General features: G+C 26.2%; 2 protein-coding genes and 1 long non-coding RNA gene across 6 annotated transcripts; 2 read left to right on the top strand and 1 right to left on the bottom strand.

Annotated features, from left to right (window-relative positions):
- The first annotated feature begins 1,725 nt into the window (after window positions 1-1,725).
- On the top strand, window positions 1,726-10,476 carry LOC127287759 (solute carrier organic anion transporter family member 74D). Its single transcript, XM_051314854.1, has 7 exons — window positions 1,726-2,527; window positions 2,689-2,798; window positions 4,996-5,435; window positions 7,076-7,769; window positions 9,301-9,676; window positions 9,779-9,880; window positions 9,960-10,476. The coding sequence occupies exons 1-7, from the start codon at window positions 2,197-2,199 to the stop codon at window positions 10,076-10,078; spliced, it is 2,172 nt and encodes a 723-aa protein (XP_051170811.1). The 5' UTR covers window positions 1,726-2,196; the 3' UTR covers window positions 10,079-10,476.
- A 294-nt stretch (window positions 10,477-10,770) lies between these two features.
- Window positions 10,771-19,422, bottom strand: LOC127287760 (solute carrier organic anion transporter family member 2A1-like). Of its 4 annotated transcripts, none has more exons than XM_051314857.1 (10): window positions 19,322-19,422; window positions 17,653-17,916; window positions 16,615-16,824; window positions 16,015-16,273; window positions 15,676-15,817; window positions 15,251-15,539; window positions 14,855-15,047; window positions 12,797-13,052; window positions 12,237-12,678; window positions 10,771-12,177 (listed from the first exon to the last, which is right to left on the bottom strand). In XM_051314857.1, the coding sequence occupies exons 2-10, from the start codon at window positions 17,906-17,908 to the stop codon at window positions 11,354-11,356; spliced, it is 2,871 nt and encodes a 956-aa protein (XP_051170814.1). In that variant the 5' UTR covers window positions 17,909-17,916; window positions 19,322-19,422; the 3' UTR covers window positions 10,771-11,353. The 4 variants fall into 4 exon arrangements, with proteins under 4 accessions (XP_051170814.1, XP_051170815.1, XP_051170813.1 ...); XM_051314858.1 differs by lacking the exon at window positions 19,322-19,422 and adding an exon at window positions 18,918-19,295 and having other exon boundaries at window positions 10,771-12,174; XM_051314856.1 differs by lacking the exon at window positions 19,322-19,422 and adding an exon at window positions 18,681-18,807.
- Window positions 13,451-15,403, top strand: LOC127287762 (uncharacterized). The gene is made up of 3 exons (XR_007843922.1): window positions 13,451-13,839; window positions 14,897-15,049; window positions 15,257-15,403. It is a non-coding gene; the product is annotated as an uncharacterized LOC127287762 (long non-coding RNA).
- Window positions 19,423-19,656: the final 234 nt, after the last annotated feature.

Genomic DNA, 19,656 nt, shown 5'->3' on the forward strand with positions numbered 1-19,656 from the left:
TATTTACGTTTTTATTGAATGATTTTTATAGAACTAATTTGATTTTAAATTATGTTAAATGTATATAAAATGACACACGTTGACCGTGACCTAGTTGTTGAAATCAAATTAAATTCAAAATTTTAACTCATATTTTTTTAATTTATGTTGTTTTTTGAAAAATAAAAAAATTGACTGAAAAAAAAATATATAATATATATGGTGATAAGTGGTATCAAAAGCACGTTCTAAGAAAAGAAAAACGTCGAACTAGCCTAGACTATAATGATTCTAATCTCACTCGTCCGGCCTTGATTCTTCTACCACTATATGAATGCTGTAATTTAAACTCGCAAGTGGGTGGTTGCAACTGCAATTTGCGATTCGTTTGCAAAATTTCATGATCTCTCAACTACGTGTACACCTATTTTTTTTCAGCATATTTCCCTATTGTACATTGTTATACACGATCTTTTTATAAAATGGTTCATTTCGTTTTGTTTTATAGTTTAAGAGTTACATAATAAGTCCACTTTTTGCTAATTTCTTTAAGAATTTTTTTTTGAAAATCAAAGGGAAACGAATTTATAAGAATTAATTTCATACTAAATCATATTAATAAAAAAAAAATTAATTAAAATTGAAAATTAATTTTGAATGTAATTTTTAATGTTAATTAATTTTTTTTTTAATAATTTTTTTATATATTTACAAAATATTTTCATTTAAAATTCGTTCTAATGTCAAAAAAAAAAAAAGAAAGTCACGTTTCCAACTTGTTTTGTATTTTGACTTCTGGTATTTAATTAACGTAATTGAAATATTTAATCTTATGTGCAATTCGTTTGAATTTACGACCCTTATCACACAGGAAACTGATCCTCCTTAAAACTCTTTTCAAATAAATACATAAAAGAATTGCAAATCACGATGTTCATCAATTTTATTTATTTCCTGTTTATCGAAAAATGTTCTCTCTTTTTTTCCCTATTGAAAAACTCTGACGTTTAAAATTTTGTTTTAAAAAAGAAATTTTTTTTTATATTTTTATCTTTTCAAAAAATGTTTTTTTCTTAATTTTTTTTTTCAAAATCAATTTTCCCCAGTTTTTTTTTTGAAATTTAGTTATTTTTTTTTTGTTTTATATTGTAAAAAATTAGTAAGATCTGTAGCAATAAGCTCTTCTTCTTCTCATACACGTGGCTTCATAATGTATGACAATTTGACGTATGTATACGCTACCGCGCTATTGTCGATGTGTGTTGTAGATTAAGGGTAACAAATTATCTTTATTATACCTGTTGCTCAATCCAAATATAATGACAAGCAAATTATATTTTAAAACATATATATATAAATATCTTTAGACTTGATTTAAAACTACAAACTCAATATTTCTTTTTCTCTTCTTTATTTTGTGATACTAAAAAAAAAAATGTTTGCTATAAGAAAAAATTACATTACCCAATGGTAATCCTACCTAAAAATACATTACAAATAAAAAAAGATTTTCTTTTTTAAAATTTTAAAATGATTTTTCAAATTCTAAAACAGGTTTTCATTTCTTATGATAACAAAAAATTTTAATATAATTTTAATAAAAAAAATTTTTGAAACCAAATAATTTTATCACTTCTTTCATCTTATCAAATCTCTTTTTATTTTTTTTTTTTTGAACTGATGTAAGTAATCGTGAAATAGATCGACAAACTGTCGCATCGAAGATTTCCTCTGGGTCTCTAGAGCGTCTTCAAATGATGAAAAGTGGGGACAAGAAATCACCTCGCTTCTGAATACAACTTGTCAAAAGCCAAGAGTTGAATTCAGTTAGGAATGAATATCTAACGTTTTCGGACGCGAATTCATTTTTCCATATAATCAAAACGGTCATCATCATCGCATTGACTCTTTCCCACCTCCTTCCTCCCTCCAACCCTTTCTTAATTCACAAAAATGATATCTCTTTGTAATAATGAATAATACAATTGAAATTTTCATTTATTTTTAATAGAAAATACTTTTCAAAAAAAAAAAATTTATTTTCAAATATGGATTTAGAAATTTTTTTTTTTTTTTTTTGAAAAAATAAAAAAGAAAGATGTTGAACGTAAAAAGAATTGAAAGAATAAAAAATATTTATTATAAATTGTGAAAATTAGATTTCAAAAAAAAAAAAAAAGTGACGAGAAAGAATAAAAAAAACACGGGGGGGATAAAATGAAGAATTCGAAAGATTTAAATAATACAAATTGTGAAAAAATACGCGAGGAAAATGCAAAACTTCTTAAAATTCCAACGACACCGACAAAAATACCAAGAACACCATCGCAAGAACTCGATGAACTTTTTAAAGATTTACCATTAACAGAAGAAACAAGCTGTGGAATTGGTTGTTTTCGTGGACCATTTTTACAAAAATTTGCTAATAAAAAAGCATACGTTTTTCTTTATGGAGTATTAGGATGTATATTTGGCGCAAGTTATGCATATTTTAATGGTACAATAACAACAATAGAGAAAAGATTTAAGATACCATCGAAAACAACGGGTAATTTTGTAAAATTTGAAATTTTATCATTTTTTTTTTTTACAAAAATATATTAGAATTTTTTCTGTGTTTAATTTTTATTTTCGAAAAAAAGTGAAATTTAACATAATTGAGTTCCTTTTTTTTTTTTTTTGCTAAGAAAAAGTGTATTTTTTATTTAGGTATCATCACTGTGGGAAATGATATTTCTCAACTTTTTGTATCTGTGGTATTGTCATATTATGCAGGAAAAGGACACAGACCAAGATGGATTGCCATAGGGATTTATACGGTGAGAATTTAAAAAATGTTTCAACCATTGAGAAAAAATTTATTCTCAATATAAGACAATTTCAATTATTTTATATTGCATTTTTTTTTATTACAATATTATGCTCACAAATTATTTTAAATTTAATTCCTCTAATTCATTTTTTAATTTAATTTGTAATTTGAATAATTAAATAAAATTTCTAATTTTAAATACAAAAAGAAATTATTCTCATTTATGGAATAATTTAAAATAAAGAAAATAGTTTTAAAAAATTGAATAAAGAAAAAGATAATTTGTTACAATTTTAGAATTATTTTTTTTTTATTCTATTTTTCGTACAGTAAAAATTTTCCAACTAATTTAAATTTAATTAATTTACTTTTAAACTTTTTTTTTTTTGGTAATTATTTAAAGCCTCGTGGTTTTTATGATGTAATTATATCAAATTTACAATTTTTTTTCGAAATAAGTAAAATTTTACTTATTTGTATTTTAGAGCGTTTTCTTTTTTTAAAGAAAAAATTAAATAACTAAGAAATTAAAAAAAAAAATGAAAAAATAGAACTATAAATAAAGGAAAAAATCTCTAGTGTAACGTTTGATAAATATTTTATTCACCTCATTATTAGACAAACAAGAGAATAATAAAATTCTTTTTATCTAAATACTTGATGTGACAATATATTTGTACTAAGATATAAAAAAAAAGTAATTCCATTTTTTCTAATTATATCATTCTATGAAAACCATAAATCTTAGTTGCAATACAAAACAAAAGTTACAAAACTTATCCTCACAATTTTGAGAGTATTAGGAATTTAATGTTAAACTAAAAAAAAAAAAAATAGAAAAAGATAATTTTTATCTAATTTGAGATTTTTCTATTAACATGTCAAAAAGAAAAGAAATTTATTTTTTTTTAAATTTTGTTGTTTTATATATAAAATTTTCTTGTTTTCTCATATATATATATATATATACATTGTAAGTTGAAAGATATATGAATGAAAGCATATTCGTTTGCGACATGAAATGACGAAATCCATCCATATAGTAGTCACTTGCAATATACACCGATGGCTTAATTAAATTACGAGACACTGGAATCGCATCCACGTTCATTCACTAAAACTTACAATATATATATATATATCAATATTTATTTTGTTTATTAAAATTTTTTTTTCATATTATAATAAATAAGTGAATCTTCAAAAAAAATTGAATTTATTTCAATGAATAACGAATATCATTTCCCCCTAAAAAATTAATGTTAAAAAATTATCAAGTTAATAATTTTTTTATAATCATAATAATAGTGATAATAATAGTAATAATAATAATAATAACAGTAATGATAATAGTAATAAATAATAAAAATAATAGTAATAATAATAGGTTTTTGAAACTGTTGCTATAGTGATGGTTGCTATAGTAACTATTGCTAAGGAAACCGTTGCTATGGTTACGGTTGCTATAGGAACCGTTGCTATGGCTTCCGTTGTCATGGTAACCGTTGCTATAGTTACCATTGCTATGGGAACGGTTGCTATAGTAACTGTAATGAATTAATTTTTAAATTTTAAATTTATCTAATTTTTTTAATATAAAAAAAAAAAAATGTTGAAAAATTATAAATTCTTTTGCAAAAAAATTAAATTTACTTTATATATATATTATAAAAAAAAAAGTCAATTAATTATCATTTAAGTGAATTTTAATTCTATCCGCAGACGTTTGCGCAATTTTGTAAACAATAAATGTGTTATCAATGCTCTCTATATACCTGTGATGCGTTCAATAAATAATTTTTCCATTTTTTTTTTATTTATTACTACTCCTATTAATTATAAAGGGAAAAACGATAAAAAAATTTTTTAAACATCAGCAAAAACAAATCAGATTATCATTAGACAAGATAAGCTTCGATAAATATCTCAATACTATATAATAATAATAATAATTAAAGCCTTTAAAGTTGCACTTTTATTCAGAGCATTTTTTTATTTACTCATTTTGAACTTATAAAAAGTTCCATTTTATAAAACTAAAATAACTTACTAACTAATAATAATAATAATAATAATAATAATAATAATAAAATAATAAGAATAATAATAATTATTATTATATAATAATAATAATGTAAATATTAATTTAAAAAAAAACAATTATAATTAAAAAACAAAAAATTGTTCTCTCTCTATTTTTGTAGGTGGTTTTATTTTGTTGTTTAACAATGCTTCCACATTTTCTTTATGGTCCAGGAAAAGATGCATTAATGTTAACAAAAGAATATGGTATTGCCGAACAAAATATAACAAATGAAAGTCTATTAAAAATGAAGGAGGGAAAATTTCTTTGTCAAAATAAAGAGAGAAACGATAGTTGTACAGAGGAAGATGGAAATTTTACACCACAAATTATACTTTTTTTAGCACAAGCAATATCGGGCGTTGGTGGTTCATTATATTATACATTAGGCGTATCATATATGGATGATAATATACAAAAATCAAAAACACCAGCACTTATTAGCTTTTCTTATTTTATAAGAATGTTGGGTCCTGCAATTGGTTATGGTTTAGCGTCATTTTCACTTAAATTTTATATTAGTCCAACATTAACACCAACAATTACAACACAAGATCCAAGGTAATTTGAAGAAACAAAAAAGAAAACATTTTTTTAAAAAATAATTTTCAGAAAATAAAAAAAACAGAAAGAAAAAAAAAACAGAAAATAAGAAAGGTATTTTCAACATTTTTTGGTTTTACTAACAAATTTTTTTTCTATAATATTAGTTCGGAAATTATTTTCACCGAACTAATTTTAGTTTTTTTTTTTTGGAAATTTTTTTCCAATTATATTATTGAGATATATACGATATATAGAGAGGGTCAATGATATATAATATAAATTAATAAAAAATCAACGTATTTGAGTGCATGAGATTATTATATTGTTCTATTGATAAGAAATAATTGTTTGTGATTACTTACAAATTATTAATAGCCTTATTTTTATCTCAATAAATCAGATTTTATAGTATATATCTTCACGTACATTGAAAAATATTGTATATTATAAAAAAAAATTTAGAATTTTTGTTAAAAATCATTATAATAAAATTTTGTTTCTTTTTTTTTTCATTTACCGTTTCCATAGCCACTGTTACTATAGCAACTGCTTCAATAGCAATGGTTGCTATAGTAACCAATGGTATAGTAACCGGTGCTATGGTAACAATTGCTAAGGAAACCGTTGCTATAGGCACGGTTGCTATGGTAACAGTTGCTATGGAAACCGTTGTTATGGAAGCGGTTAATATAGTGCCGTTGCTATAGGCACGGTTGCTTAGGAAACCGTTGCTATGGAAACGGTTGTCATGGAAACGGTTACTATAGAAACGGTTACCATAAAGCCGTTGCTATAGGCACGGTTAATTAGGAAACCGTTGCTATGATAACAGTTGCTAAGGAAAAAGTTACTATGGACACAGTTGCTGTATTATAATCGTTGCTATGGAAACGGTTGCTAAGGAAACCGTTACTATGGAAACAGTTGCTGTAGTATAATCGTTGCTATGGAAACGGTTGCTAAGGAAACCGTTACTATGGAAACAGTTGGTGTAGTATAATCGTTGCTATGGAAACGGTTGCTAAGGAAACCGTTACTATGGAAACAGTTGCTGTAGTATAATCGTTGCTATGGAAACGGTTGCTATAGGCACGGTTGCTATGGTAACAGTTGCTAAGGAAACCGTTGTTATGGAAACGGTTACTATAAAGCCGTTGCTATGGAAACGGTTGCTAAGGAAACCGTTACTATGGAAACAGTTGCTGTAGTATAATCGTTGCTATGGAAACGGTTGCTAAGGAAACCGTTACTATGGAAACAGTTGCTGTAGTATAATCGTTGCTATGGAAACGGTTGCTAAGGAAACCGTTGCTATAGGCACGGTTTCTATGGTAACAGTTGCTAAGGAAACCGTTGTTATGGAAACGGTTACTATAGTGCCGTTGCTATAGGCACGGTTGCTTAGGAAACCGTTGCTATGGACACGGTTGCTATGGTAACAGTTGCTAAGGAAACCGTTGCTATGGAAGCGGTTGCTATAGTACCGTTGCTATAGTAACAGTTACTTAGGAAACTGTTAATATGGAAACGGTTACTATGGAAGCAGTTGCTACAGAAACGGTTGGCATGGAAACGGTTGCTATGATATCTTATTATTATTTTGTTTTTCTTATTATTATTCTTAATTTTTATTAATATTCTTATTACTTTTGCAGATGGCTCGGTGCATGGTGGTTGGGTTGGATAATTTTGGCAATTTTACTTTTTCTTTTTGCAAGTATTGTTGCCCTATTTCCAAAAACATTACCACGTGCAGCGGCTAGAAAAGTACTTGCTCAACAAAAAATAAAATTGGCTTCAAATTTAAAAAATAATGATGATGATGATGATGATGATAATGAACAAGAATTACCATCAATTAACGATATGATACAAACATTTAAACGTCTCTTAACAAATAATTCATTTATGTGTAATAATTTTGCGTCTGTATTTTATTTTATGGGCTATATGCCATATTGGATATTTATGCCAAAATATATTGAAACACAATATAAACAATCGGCATCTGTATCATCGTTAATAACAGGAACAGTTGGTCTTGTATTTAGTGCATTTGGAATACTTTTATCGGGTCTTATGATATCGAAATATAAACCAAAAGCAAGATATTTAGCTGCATGGAATGTAATGATTGGAATAATATCTGTTTTGGGAATGATATCATATGCATTTTTAGGATGTTCAGCAAATGATAATCAAGTTGCATTACAATCGAATGGTTCATTGAAAACAATTCTTCCATGCAATGAAGATTGTCATTGTGATTATGTTACATTTAATCCTGTTTGCACACAAGCTGGACAGACATTTATTTCTGCTTGTCACGCTGGTTGTACAACTGTTGAGGTTTGTATGAATTTTTATTTGTAAATTCATTTTTTTTTTAAGACACTGCTTTTTTTTCTATTGAAGATAAGGAAATTATATAATTTTTCAAATTTACTGATATCGTTTGGGGAAAGCCGGAATTTTTTTTTATCTACAAGATAAATATAGTAACGTTTATTTATAAAAGTAAAATTTACTGTTTTAATTAATAAAATAATGAAACATAAAAAAATTAACAAAAAAATAATATAAATAATAATTAGAAATGAATTTTAAAAAGTCACTATTTTTTACGCTCTAAAACAAAAAACGATTTTTATAATTGAAATTCTTTTTTTTTAACTAAATTTTTGTATTTATATGAGCAAAGGAAACATTTCTCTGATTGGTATAATGTACCGACTTTAACAGAGAGTCACTTCCTACCATATGAGTTCTTATAACCTTTTGTAGTTATTCGCAATTACTGCATCAGGCTAATTATTCTAAATGAGTTCTTATTGTGACCAGTTATCGAGTGATCTAAATATTTTATATGTGTCAACAATATTTAATGGTTACATCCCTTTGTCGATAATTTGAAGATTTGTCAAGGGCAAAAATTTATTTTCTGATGAAAAAAATATTGGTCAGTTAGATAATGAGACAATTATCTCGTTGAGGCAATATTTATTTTTTTAAGTAGTAAAAGTCATTTAATGAAATTTAATGTATTTTTAAGAAATAGTTGTAGTTGTCTGTCGGAGTGAAAAAAATTCAATATTTTTAAAAGGAAATCCCCAGTTATGATGAGAAAAAAATTTATACGTTTCAGTAAATAAAGTTGAGATCATTTATATTTTAAACAAAAAAAAAAAACACTTTTCCGAACTAAAATTTTGTTTTGTTATAAAAAAATTGATTCATTCGTAAAAGTATAATGTAACACTTTTTTGTATAAACAAATTGAATTTTCAAAAGAAATAATTGTATTATTAAAGTACGTATAATGTTGAAGTAGAAAAACCTTTCATTATCAGACAAAATTGAATTTTTAATATGAAAAGTTGTCTTACTATTAAAAGCAGATTTTTGAGTAGATAAAACCTTTTTTGTAAGACAAAAATTATGTTACAGTAGAAAAAGTAGTTTTTGTCAAGACAACATTTATTTTTAAGTAGAAAAATCCTTCTTCGTCAGACCAAATTAAATTTCGAGTAGGAAATTTTTTTTTTAATTTCGAAAGCAGATTTTTTAGTATGAAAAGTCTGTCATAGTCAGACGAAATAAGTAGATAAAGTAGTTTTTGGTTTGACAACTTCCGGTTTCAAGTAGAAAAAACTTTCTATGTCGGACCAAATTGAATTTTCAGTAGGAAAATTCTGTTTTTGTAAGTCAAAATTTACGTATCAGTAGAAAAAGTGATTTTTGACGAGACAACTTTTTTTTTGAAGTAGAAAAAATTTTCTTTCTCAGACAATTTCATTATTTATTAATTATTATTTATTCAAAAAAAAAAAGAAAAAAATGAAAATATTTTCAATTTTTCTTCCATTTTATTTTTTCCTAGTTACATGAGGATGGAAGGAAAATTTATACAGATTGCAGTTGTGCAATGCCAAGACAATCACGAATCGAGTCAAATATTTTTCTAAACAACACAACAACATTCACTCAAGAACCATCTGAGATTTGGAGTGAATCTGAAATTTTTGGTTCAGCTATTCCCGGCTCCTGTCCAGTTGATTGTCAGGAGAAGTTCTACATTTTCCTCGCAGTTGTTTGTTTGTTGAAGTTTAGCGGCGCCACCGGAAGAGCGTCTAACTTTCTCGTTTCCGTGAGATGTGTCGAGGAAAAGGACAAAACTGTGGCTATGGGCTTTGGACTGATGATTATGAGTCTCTTTGCATTCATACCGTCACCTATTCTTTTCGGCTATATTTTAGGTAAATCAAAGGAAAAAAAACGATACAAAAAATATTTTTATTTCAATCAAAAATATTTTTATTTCAATTATAAAAATATTTTTAATTTTTTCTAAATTGCAGATAAAACTTGTCTCGTGTGGGGTAAAACGTGCAATGGAACTGGAAACTGTTGGCTTTATAATGGAGAAGTTTTGAGATATTTAATGAATTTTACAGCTGCCGGTATTTGTATAATAATTATTTTGTTGTTGTTATTATTATTAGTATATTTAATTTAAATAAAAATGATTTATTCTCACAGGTTTCGTAACAATCGGTACATTCTGTGATGTAGGAGTTTGGTACTATGTTAAAAATGTAAAAATATTCGATGAGGAGGCAAAATTAGATGACATCAATGAGGATCCAGGAGAGCTTTAAAGTCTGAATTAGTCGTGAAAAAATTCAGCCAGCCAGCCAAAAAGACCTGCTTAATCAATTTTAAAAATTACTTTTTCAAAAAAAAAAGACGAAAATAATACAAAAAAAACAATTTAAAGTGCCTTAGGAACAAATTAATATAAATTAATTAACATTATATTTATTATAATTTCTGTTTTTTTTTCATCAAAATTTACATATGGAAATTATTTTCATCATTGTGGATTAGAAAAAAAAGGACTTGATTGTTGAAAATTATGAAATAAAAAAAAAATTGCTTGCTTTAAACGTCGAATTTTTATTATTAATAAATATATGTAGTTTTATTATATATTTTGAAAAATGCCAAATGGCTGAAGAATTTATTGTGATTGTATAAATAAAAATACAAATTATAATTCTTGATATAAATTATCATATATGATTCCTACATTATCTACAAACAGTATCTGAATTATTAATATTTGAAAATTTCCTCACTTTATTGGAAAAATTATTATATTAAATCATTGCAACATTTTCTTTTTTTCAATAAAATAAAATGTATTTTTTATTTTCATTATTCACATAAAAATATTTATAGTTAATTAATAAAAAGATAAAAAATATCTGGCAGCACTAGAAATTTTTTTTATAATATTTAAATGAAAATAATGAATGAAAATTAGATGTATTTTTTTTGAATAATTAATTTCCCTATTGTTTAAACATTAAATATATAATGTTTCTATGGATACAGTAAAAAATAATTTAAAAATGCATTTTTAACTGTAAAAAAATCCTATTTATTAACTAATAATAAAAAATGTGTTCTGTTTTATTTTGTACTTCCTACGCATTTCATGAATTAAAGTTTCTTTGGTTATTTATAAAAAAAAAAGAAAAATATTTTTCATACTGAAAATTCACAAACTATCCTAGTAGAAAATAGAATATATTTTATATTTTTATAAAATTCGCGTAAAAATTTCATATATATAAAAATGTTTTCAATCCAATATATTATCGGAAATTGATAATATATTATTTTTAAGCTACTTCCACAATAGCTAAATCGCATCGAGACGATGCGCGCGCTCATCCATTGCCAACTGTCGATAATAGTGGAATAGGTAAAATAAATTTTTTATCGACAGTTGGTAATGAATGCGCTCGCATCATCTAAAAATTTTTTTCGTTCATGATTTAGCTATTTTGGAACTATTTCAGCGAAACAGTAAAAAAATTAGGTTATGTTCGTGATTTTCGAATTAAAAATAAAATAGCAGAAAATCTTTATAAATCTGTGCAAGCGAATGATGATGTTTTGAAATTTTTACTCGTTAAATTATCCCTAGATGTGGAATTCAATTCCTGTAATTGTGGAGTTATTCTTTCTCTAACATCAGGTAAACTTCCAAATCCAGATGATTCTTGACCACCAGAAGGTGGTCTTATTGAAAGTGGTTGATCATTTACATCCGATTGTGATTTAAATCTTCCATCCTCCATTGTTTTGAATAATGTTCTCACAGTATCCAATCTATCTTGACTAGCTTTTTTCTCATATTGCGGTGAGAGCATTCTCTCCTCTAAAACCTCCTTAGACGATCTTAAATCCTTTGCCTGTTGAACAATGGGCTCAACAATTGGAATTCCAATTTCATTAAAATCACCCGTTTTTCTCCAAGGTTTCTCAAATGGACTCGTTGCTCTCGAACGTCTTGGATCTTCATAATGATCCGGATTTGGAAATCTACGTGCGCCTGATTCAATTGGAGACAATTTACTCTGTGGAATTGTTTTAGGAATTGTTTCCGTTGCATCGTGATCTGAATCAAAATCAAGGGGTTTGTAGGCAACTTTAGGACTTGCTTTCTTCAGAGGTAGACTACCATCGTCACTCGATGTATCCAATTCATTATCAGTGTCATAGTCTTCGGATTTTACTTCAGTTATAACATTTCTATCTTGAGTTCTTCGATCTCCAGGTCCAAGGGGACCGTATTTCAAAGGTCCATTGTTCTTTTGATGATCGTCTTCGATTTTTTTCGGTAGTACCTGAACAGCACCTGGTGGTAATGATCTTCTCTCTTGTACATCACTGGGACCTGCTTCTACTTTAAAAAATAAAAATTCGTTATTAAAAATTAACAAGTACTTAGAAATTAAAATTTACCTTCAACTTCTGCGGCTGGAATTTCCTCAATCAATAACGGTTCTCTTTGCATTCTATTTATCTCCTCTAATTCCCTACCCGGTTCCTCTTCAACAATTGGTGTATCGTAAAGATTTAAATTTTCACAGAACCACCAAACCATGATTCTAATTATTGCGCTGATCGCTAAAAACAAAATTGTCGCATAACACAAATAATCACCAAGATTTTTTGAATTATGCAAACGACAAATATTCGACTCAGCCGAACCCCAATAAACACAAGTGGTGTCGGCAATTTTTTGATAAATCAATTTTCCCGGTACATGAATGAATGCAGCGACCAATGTCATCCAAAAACCAATTGAAAGTGCTTTATCTTGAACGTAGACGGATCTTAAATTTATTAGTAAATCTCCAACGATTATTGATGCCAAAAGAGAATAGGCAACAATAGTAACAGCCTGTTGTGAAAAAAATATTAGGTATTTATTTTGAAAATCGAAAAATACGGACCGTAAATAAAAAAAAAAATAATTTTGATAATTGAAAATAATTAAAATTTGCTTTTTATCATCATACCTCAAAAATAAGCCAACCAAATTGACAATTTTTATATTCACAAGAGCCATCCCGTGCTCTGGCATCAGTCAATCCAGCCGACAAAAGGCACTTGCAGCCAGTGTATATTTTTTCATCATCTATATAATCAGATTGAGTGCAGCCAGCATGACAGGGACTGTAGTATGTATATTTCCCACTGCTGTCACATACTGGTCTAAAGTTAGCATCGCGTGAACACTGACAATCATAATTGCAATGTCTCGATAAAGAAAACCTATATATATATAATTTTCGTAATTTATTAAATTCAGCGTTTTATTGATCAAATAGAAAAAAATTATATTTTCAATTAAAATAGATTAAAAAAACAAAACGATCGACTAAAAACGAAAAAATTTTATATTTATTCATTATGTTGAATTTGTTTTTTTATTTAATTATTTTTGTGTTTGGTTTTTTTTATTTATATTTTTATTTAAACACTCGTACGGTTGCCATGGTAACAGTTACGATAGGAACCGTTTCCATGACAACAGTTACCATAGAAACCATTTCCATAGCAACCGTTTCTTTTTCCTTAGCAACGGTTACTAAGGATTTTTTCTTAACGGTACTTAACGGTACTTAATACTTAACGGTATTATTAGTATTGTCCACTATAAATTATTTAATTTTTTTGTTTGTTGTTTTTAATTGATTTTTATAATTTTTATTATTTTATTAATTTAATACTTTTTATTTTTAAACTACTTTTATTTTCATTTATTTTTTATTTTGTGCTTCAGTTTTTTATTTTTTGAATGTTTTTTCTTAGGGGAGAGTCAGTACTAGTCGGGCCAGTACTTCGTTAAAAGCCCTTTCACATTGGCGCCATCTACCTTTGCATGCAAATACTTACTAGCGTTAGTAATAAACTTTTAACGTCACTTTTAGTAACTCTCAGTGAAATGCGCAATTCGTACAGATGTGTTTTGTAAAAGTGCACTAAAGATTAAAAGGAAAACTTGTTTGTGGTGTCCGAAAAAATGAATTGAACAAAAGAAGAAGATGCAAACAATAAAGTAAGTTGACTAAGTTTTGTTGTTCGTTTGAGTGTTCTTTGAAAATGTGGTGCCTTATTTGATGTTTGTATCATGCGTTTTTTTGTCTGGTGCAATAAAAAAGTAAAACAACGTGATAGTGATGGTTGGGCCAATAAATGTTGTGTTAGTTGGGCCACTTAAAATTTTGCAATTATGATACGTTCTGACATTATAAATTTATTTTTCCACGTAGCGATGTGTCAAAAACGTCGTTTACCGGTGGAAAAAAAAGATTTACGTTTTAGAACCTAAAACGATTTATAACGTCTTATGTCGAGTCTACTGCAATGACGCATTAAAAACGTTTCGTGTTCTGAAAACGTTTTGGGGGCGTTCATTAATTTAAATCAGATTTTTTTTTAAATTTGTATCCCCTCCCGTTTTGTGAGATTTTTGGGAACCGTAACGACAAAATTTATTTTTTTGAAATGCCTATAACTTTTACACTTTTGGTCCAATCATTTTCTGTTGTTCAGAGAAAATGTTGCACTTGAAAAGATCTTTCCAATCATACGTGAGAAAATCCGAAATTTGGTTTAGAACGGAAGTTATGGCCACAAATCAAAACATGGCCCAACCGGACAGACTCTTCACTATTTTTGTCAAATTTTGTTATTTTTAATATTCTTTTCATCTTTTTGTCAAATTTTGATATTTATAATTTATTTTTGTATTATTTTTTTGTTTCTTTTTGTCAAATTTTGTGATTTTTAATTTTTTTTTTTAATTATTTTTTTTGTTTCTTTTTGTCAAATTTTGTTATTTTTAATATTTATTTTTATAGTATTTTTTCTGTATTTCTATCAGTTTTTTAATTTATTTTTGCTTTTGTCAATTATTTTTTAATTTTTTTACCGTCTTTTTATTATTTTATTTTTTTTATATCATTTTTAGTCAAAAAAAAAAAAAATTATATTTTTAGTACAAAAATAATTAAATTTTTAGTAAAAAAATAAAAAAAATAATTACAAAAATTAATAGAAAATAAACTTACATTCCATTTATATTTTCGCCAACTATTGGTTTCTTGTCACAGGCAACAAATGTAAGAGAAAAAAGTATAATTCCCGTTACGATAGTGATTACTATACTATAAATAGCAAGTGTCCTGGCTGTGGGTTTTACTCTTGCGATTAACAAGCCCGATACTATCACAACTAAACCAATCACGACTGGTTTTAGAAATGCTGTAAAGTACATTTAAAAAAAATTATAATTTTTATTCGAAAACTTCAAGTTAAATTTTTAAAATCCTTAGGGAATTTTGAATTGATTTTTAAAATAATTTTTAAATAATGAAATAATTTTTAAATAATGAAATAATTTTTAAATAATGAAATAATTTTTAAATAAGTTTGAATTAATTTTTTAATTAATTTTTGAAACATACTTGTAGCAATTCTTGAGGTGAGAGGATCATTGAATCCTAGAAGTAAACCAGTAGGCCTGGGCGCATAAAAACGAGACTCAAGGAATATGTTTTCGTTTGCTATGAAATTAACAATGGCCATGGCACAGAAAGCCGCTGCAAAAACATTAGAGATCAGAATTTTATTAGTAACCAGTCTCAATATCGAAGGTAGAAAACGAGTACTGCCGACTTTTTTAAAGGTCATTTGTGAAGTTCGTGCCGTTCCACTTGCTTCATCCAATATTGTTGCCGCTGCTTGCTGCACCATCTTTAACAAGTTCAAGTTTATTTGCAATTACGACACATTCCATTATTTTTAATGTAAATTTTTTCCTAAATTTTTATATTAATAATTTTTAATAATTAATATTAATAATCCTTTTTATCAAAATTTTTTTCTATACCTCCGATGGTAATCTTCTAGGAAACCATGATAAAAAAATAGCTCCTATTAATATAAGAACTGTCAATATTGGCCAACCAAGCCACCATGCTCCAATTTGTTCTGTATATGTCTGTACAATTTCCAAATTTTTCGAATCTATTCTACAAAAAAAAAAATATTTATATGATTTTTATGTTCCAGACCGCCTAAAAAATTTTTTTTTTTTAAAATCGAAAAAAATGAGAACCCCCCTATATTTTTAAGGGGTTCCGGAACATAAAAATTACCCTCTTAATTTTCAAATTGTTTTGATTTATAAAAAAAAAAAAAATTTATTTTTGTGATGAATTATTTTTACCTCAAACATGACCATGCGAGAATATAACCAAATAATGTGCCAATAATTTTGATAGCAACAATTATTCCAAGAAATGATGAGATATGTATTTTTTTTGTATTATCATCTAAATAAGAAATTCCAAATGCATAATAACCAATGTTTGCAACGCCATTGAGAATTTGAACGAAAATTTGAATGGGTATCACTCCATTTTGTATTTGTTCGTCTTCAAATATAATTCGTGACGATGCACTTGAACATAATTCTTGACTTGCGTCTAAAATAGAAAAAATTTAACTTTTTAAAAAATATAATATTCTATATAAAATTCTTTATAATAAATCGATTCAAGTTTCGTGAGCAAGATAAGATGCCGCTCACCGTATACGATAACATAAAAGTAGGTCGCTATACCCGAAGTAGATTGACAATGACAAAAAAAAAAAAAATAATGCATTTCTCTCATAAAGATGCATTTTTTAAAAAAAAATTTCTCAGGAAAATTAGTATTTTACTTCAAATTTCTATTTTATATATAAAATTTTTGTTTTTTTATTTATAATTTTTTATATAAATTTTATTTTTATTAATGAGAAAACAAGAGTAAACTAAAATTACCTGCGTACAATGACATGTGAGTGTTATTTGTCGCTTGTTCTATTACTCTAAAATGAGTGTCCCATTCTGGCATTATAATTAAAGTAAATCCTAAACATTGTATAAATGTAACACCACCTAGCCAAGAAATTCTGTGAATTCGATCGCCCCAATAGGCAATTATAAGACCAAGAAAAAATGGTGTAATTTCCGAAACTGTGAGTATCCAATCTGAAAAAAAAAAAAATTTCACCCAAATTTAATTACATACTTGTATAATTAAATAAATTAATTAATTAATACAGTAATTAATAAATAAATTAGGAAATAATTATATCTCCTACGGAGGAAGCAATAAATACATTAATTAATAAATTACAAATTAATTAATTAATTAATTAATTAACAAATTACAAATTAATTAATTAATTAATTAATTAACAAATTACAAATTAATTAATTAATACTAAATCAATAAATAATTTTGATAATAAGGAAGCAATAAATAAATTAATGAACAAATTACTTAAAAAATTAATTAATAAACAAATTAACAAATAAATTAAATAATTAACAAATGAATTAATTACCTAACAAATTAATAATTTAATATATTAATTAATTAATAAATTTACTAAATAATTAATTTAATTTTTCCCCTTCGAAGGAAGCAATTAATTAATTAATACAGTAATTAATAAATAAATTAACAAATAATTACTTCTTCTATGGAAGAAGCAAAAAAATTTAATTTATTTATTAATACATTTATTCAATAAATAAATACTTCCAAGGAGGAAATAATAAATTTATTTTTTTAACAAATTACTTAATAAATGAATTAATTAATAAATTAATAAATAAATTTATTAATTAATTACCTAAGAAATTAATGTTTTAACAAATTAATTAATACATTTATTAATTAATTACTTAATAAATTAATGAATTATCAAATGAATTATGAAATTTATATATTAATTAAATATAATTACGATTTTTCATAGCATATAATTTTTTTTTTTTTTGTGATTAAATGTAAATAAAAAATTGACCAACCCATCCAATAAGGATCAATTTGAAATCTTCTTGCTATTGTGGAACTAGTTACATATAAATAGGAATGTGCTGCTGCTTGTAATAGGCCCAACCAACACAGGAGGCTTACAAACACACAACGTGTCGCAAATCGTTCTAATTTCGGGCATCTCACTTGACTGCAACCACAATCTATCGATTGCTCGGAAATGGGATGCGCTGGTCCTGTCAGACCTTCAGCCTCCGACCTCATCACCTCCCGAGGTCCTATTGTCATTGCCCCACCTATAAGACCAATTTTTTTTTTTTTTTTTAAATTATAAATTGAATAAATCTTCCATAATCTGACATAAAAATTATTATATTTTATTTATTTTTTTTTTAATCCACTTTTATGTCATAAAAATTTGTCCACAAAAATAACATGTATCACTGATAACACTCATAATATATAATGAATCATCAGTTTCATTATATCTCTGTTGTAATGTTTTTTTTGTCGATATTTCAATTCACGTTAAATATTACAATAATATTCATTTATTAAAAGAAAGGCGATTAATTTTTAATTATCAACTTTAGAAAAAAAAAAAACAATATTTTACAAGTTTACATTCAGAGAAAAATGACATATTTGTCTCAGAGCCAAATAAATATTTATTAATAAATTATTATTATTATATTATTATATATTAATAAATTTTTGTTTGTTTCAAGTAAATTTTTATTTTATTTAAATAAAAAATTTTATTTACGCCAAATAAATGGAATAGTAGGCTCTGAGACAAATATACGTTTATTTAATTCAAATATATTATAGCTGGTTTAAGAAAATAAAATTCTTTGGGTGTATAGTATAGTGTAATATAATATGATATAATATAATATAATATAATATAATATAATATAATATAATATAATATAATATAATATAATATAATATAATATAATATAATATAATATAAGAATTATTATTATAATTATAAAAATTTCCAATAATTAAAACGCGAAATTTTATTTTTATAAATTATTTTTACAAATTACATTACCATTATTCTAATTTTGGAAAAAAAAACAAATTTTCTAATAGAAAAACAAAAGAAAAACGAGAGCAATAAATAAAAAATTGTTAGTATGTCTCGTGTGTGTAATAGAAGACTCGTTGCTCACGTGTACAATGCCACTAATTATGATGATGAATGCTCACGACATTCGGACGCGAATATTATTAATCCAGTCTCTTTCTCTCTCTCTCTCTCTTAATCTACATATATTTATCTACTTACCGTTTTATAAAATGAACACACGCGATTTTTTCTCTAAAACACTAAAGTTTTTAAAATCGACACTTATTTATAAAAAAAAAAAAAAAATTCATCTATGGCGGCATTAGTCGTTCGTTTTTTAAATAAAAGGTCACGTTTTTTTTAGAAATTCATTTCATATTGACAGAATAAAAAAAAAAGAGGAACATCTGCGCGTATTCAAGAGACTAAAACCGGCAAACAAAAACTGATGACTTTAGAGGTGTGGTGTACACGAACACGCATGTTATCGTATACTAGATACGACCTGAAGATATCTTCTGATAAAATTCACAGCCACACATATATATATATATATATATAGATTGTATAAACATGTGCGCGACACGTATACCTATATAGGAATAATATTACTCAGCGAGTACCTGTTATTCTTGAAGCGGCGTTAGCGCAGTTGTTTTATCTGGAATCCCCTCTGCATGCGCTCAATTCTACGTGAGTCAGTATATATATATTTTAGTATAGTCAAGTTCCAGATGAAAGACTCAGCGACACCTGATATCTATTTTTTTCTAATTCTCTTTACAGTTCACATTTATATACTAAAATTGAGAATATAATTGAAATTAAATTTTGATTTAAAAAAAAAAAATTAAGAAATTGTCTTGTAAGGTGAGCACGACAAGAAATTCCTCAATTATCGATTGACGTGAGACGAACAATAAAAAAAATATTATCAAACTTATATTGAAACTCAATT

The sequence above is a fragment of the Leptopilina boulardi genome, unplaced genomic scaffold, assembly GCF_019393585.1.
Source record: "Leptopilina boulardi isolate dan_hultmark-lab unplaced genomic scaffold, ZJU_Lbou_2.1 LbouV2_372, whole genome shotgun sequence".
In the NCBI taxonomy this organism is placed as follows: Eukaryota; Metazoa; Arthropoda; class Insecta; order Hymenoptera; family Figitidae; genus Leptopilina; species Leptopilina boulardi.

What these genes read in the sequence shown, in the direction of transcription:
- LOC127287759 (XM_051314854.1), top strand. Translation starts at nt 2,197, where the DNA reads ATGAAGAATTCGAAAGATTTAAATAATACAAATTGTGAAAAAATACGC. An exon ending in GATACCATCGAAAACAACGG is followed by an intron (nt 2,528 to 2,688) that starts GTAATTTTGTAA and finishes TTTTTTATTTAG; the next exon opens with GTATCATCACTGTGGGAAAT. An exon ending in TTGCCATAGGGATTTATACG is followed by an intron (nt 2,799 to 4,995) that starts GTGAGAATTTAA and finishes CTATTTTTGTAG; the next exon opens with GTGGTTTTATTTTGTTGTTT.
- LOC127287760 (XM_051314857.1), bottom strand. Translation starts at nt 17,908, where the DNA reads ATGACAATAGGACCTCGGGAGGTGATGAGGTCGGAGGCTGAAGGTCTG. An exon ending in CTCGCATGGTCATGTTTGAG is followed by an intron (nt 15,818 to 16,014) that starts GTAAAAATAATT and finishes TTTTTTTTGTAG; the next exon opens with AATAGATTCGAAAAATTTGG. An exon ending in TCCAGCCGCAGAAGTTGAAG is followed by an intron (nt 12,178 to 12,236) that starts GTAAATTTTAAT and finishes TATTTTTTAAAG; the next exon opens with TAGAAGCAGGTCCCAGTGAT.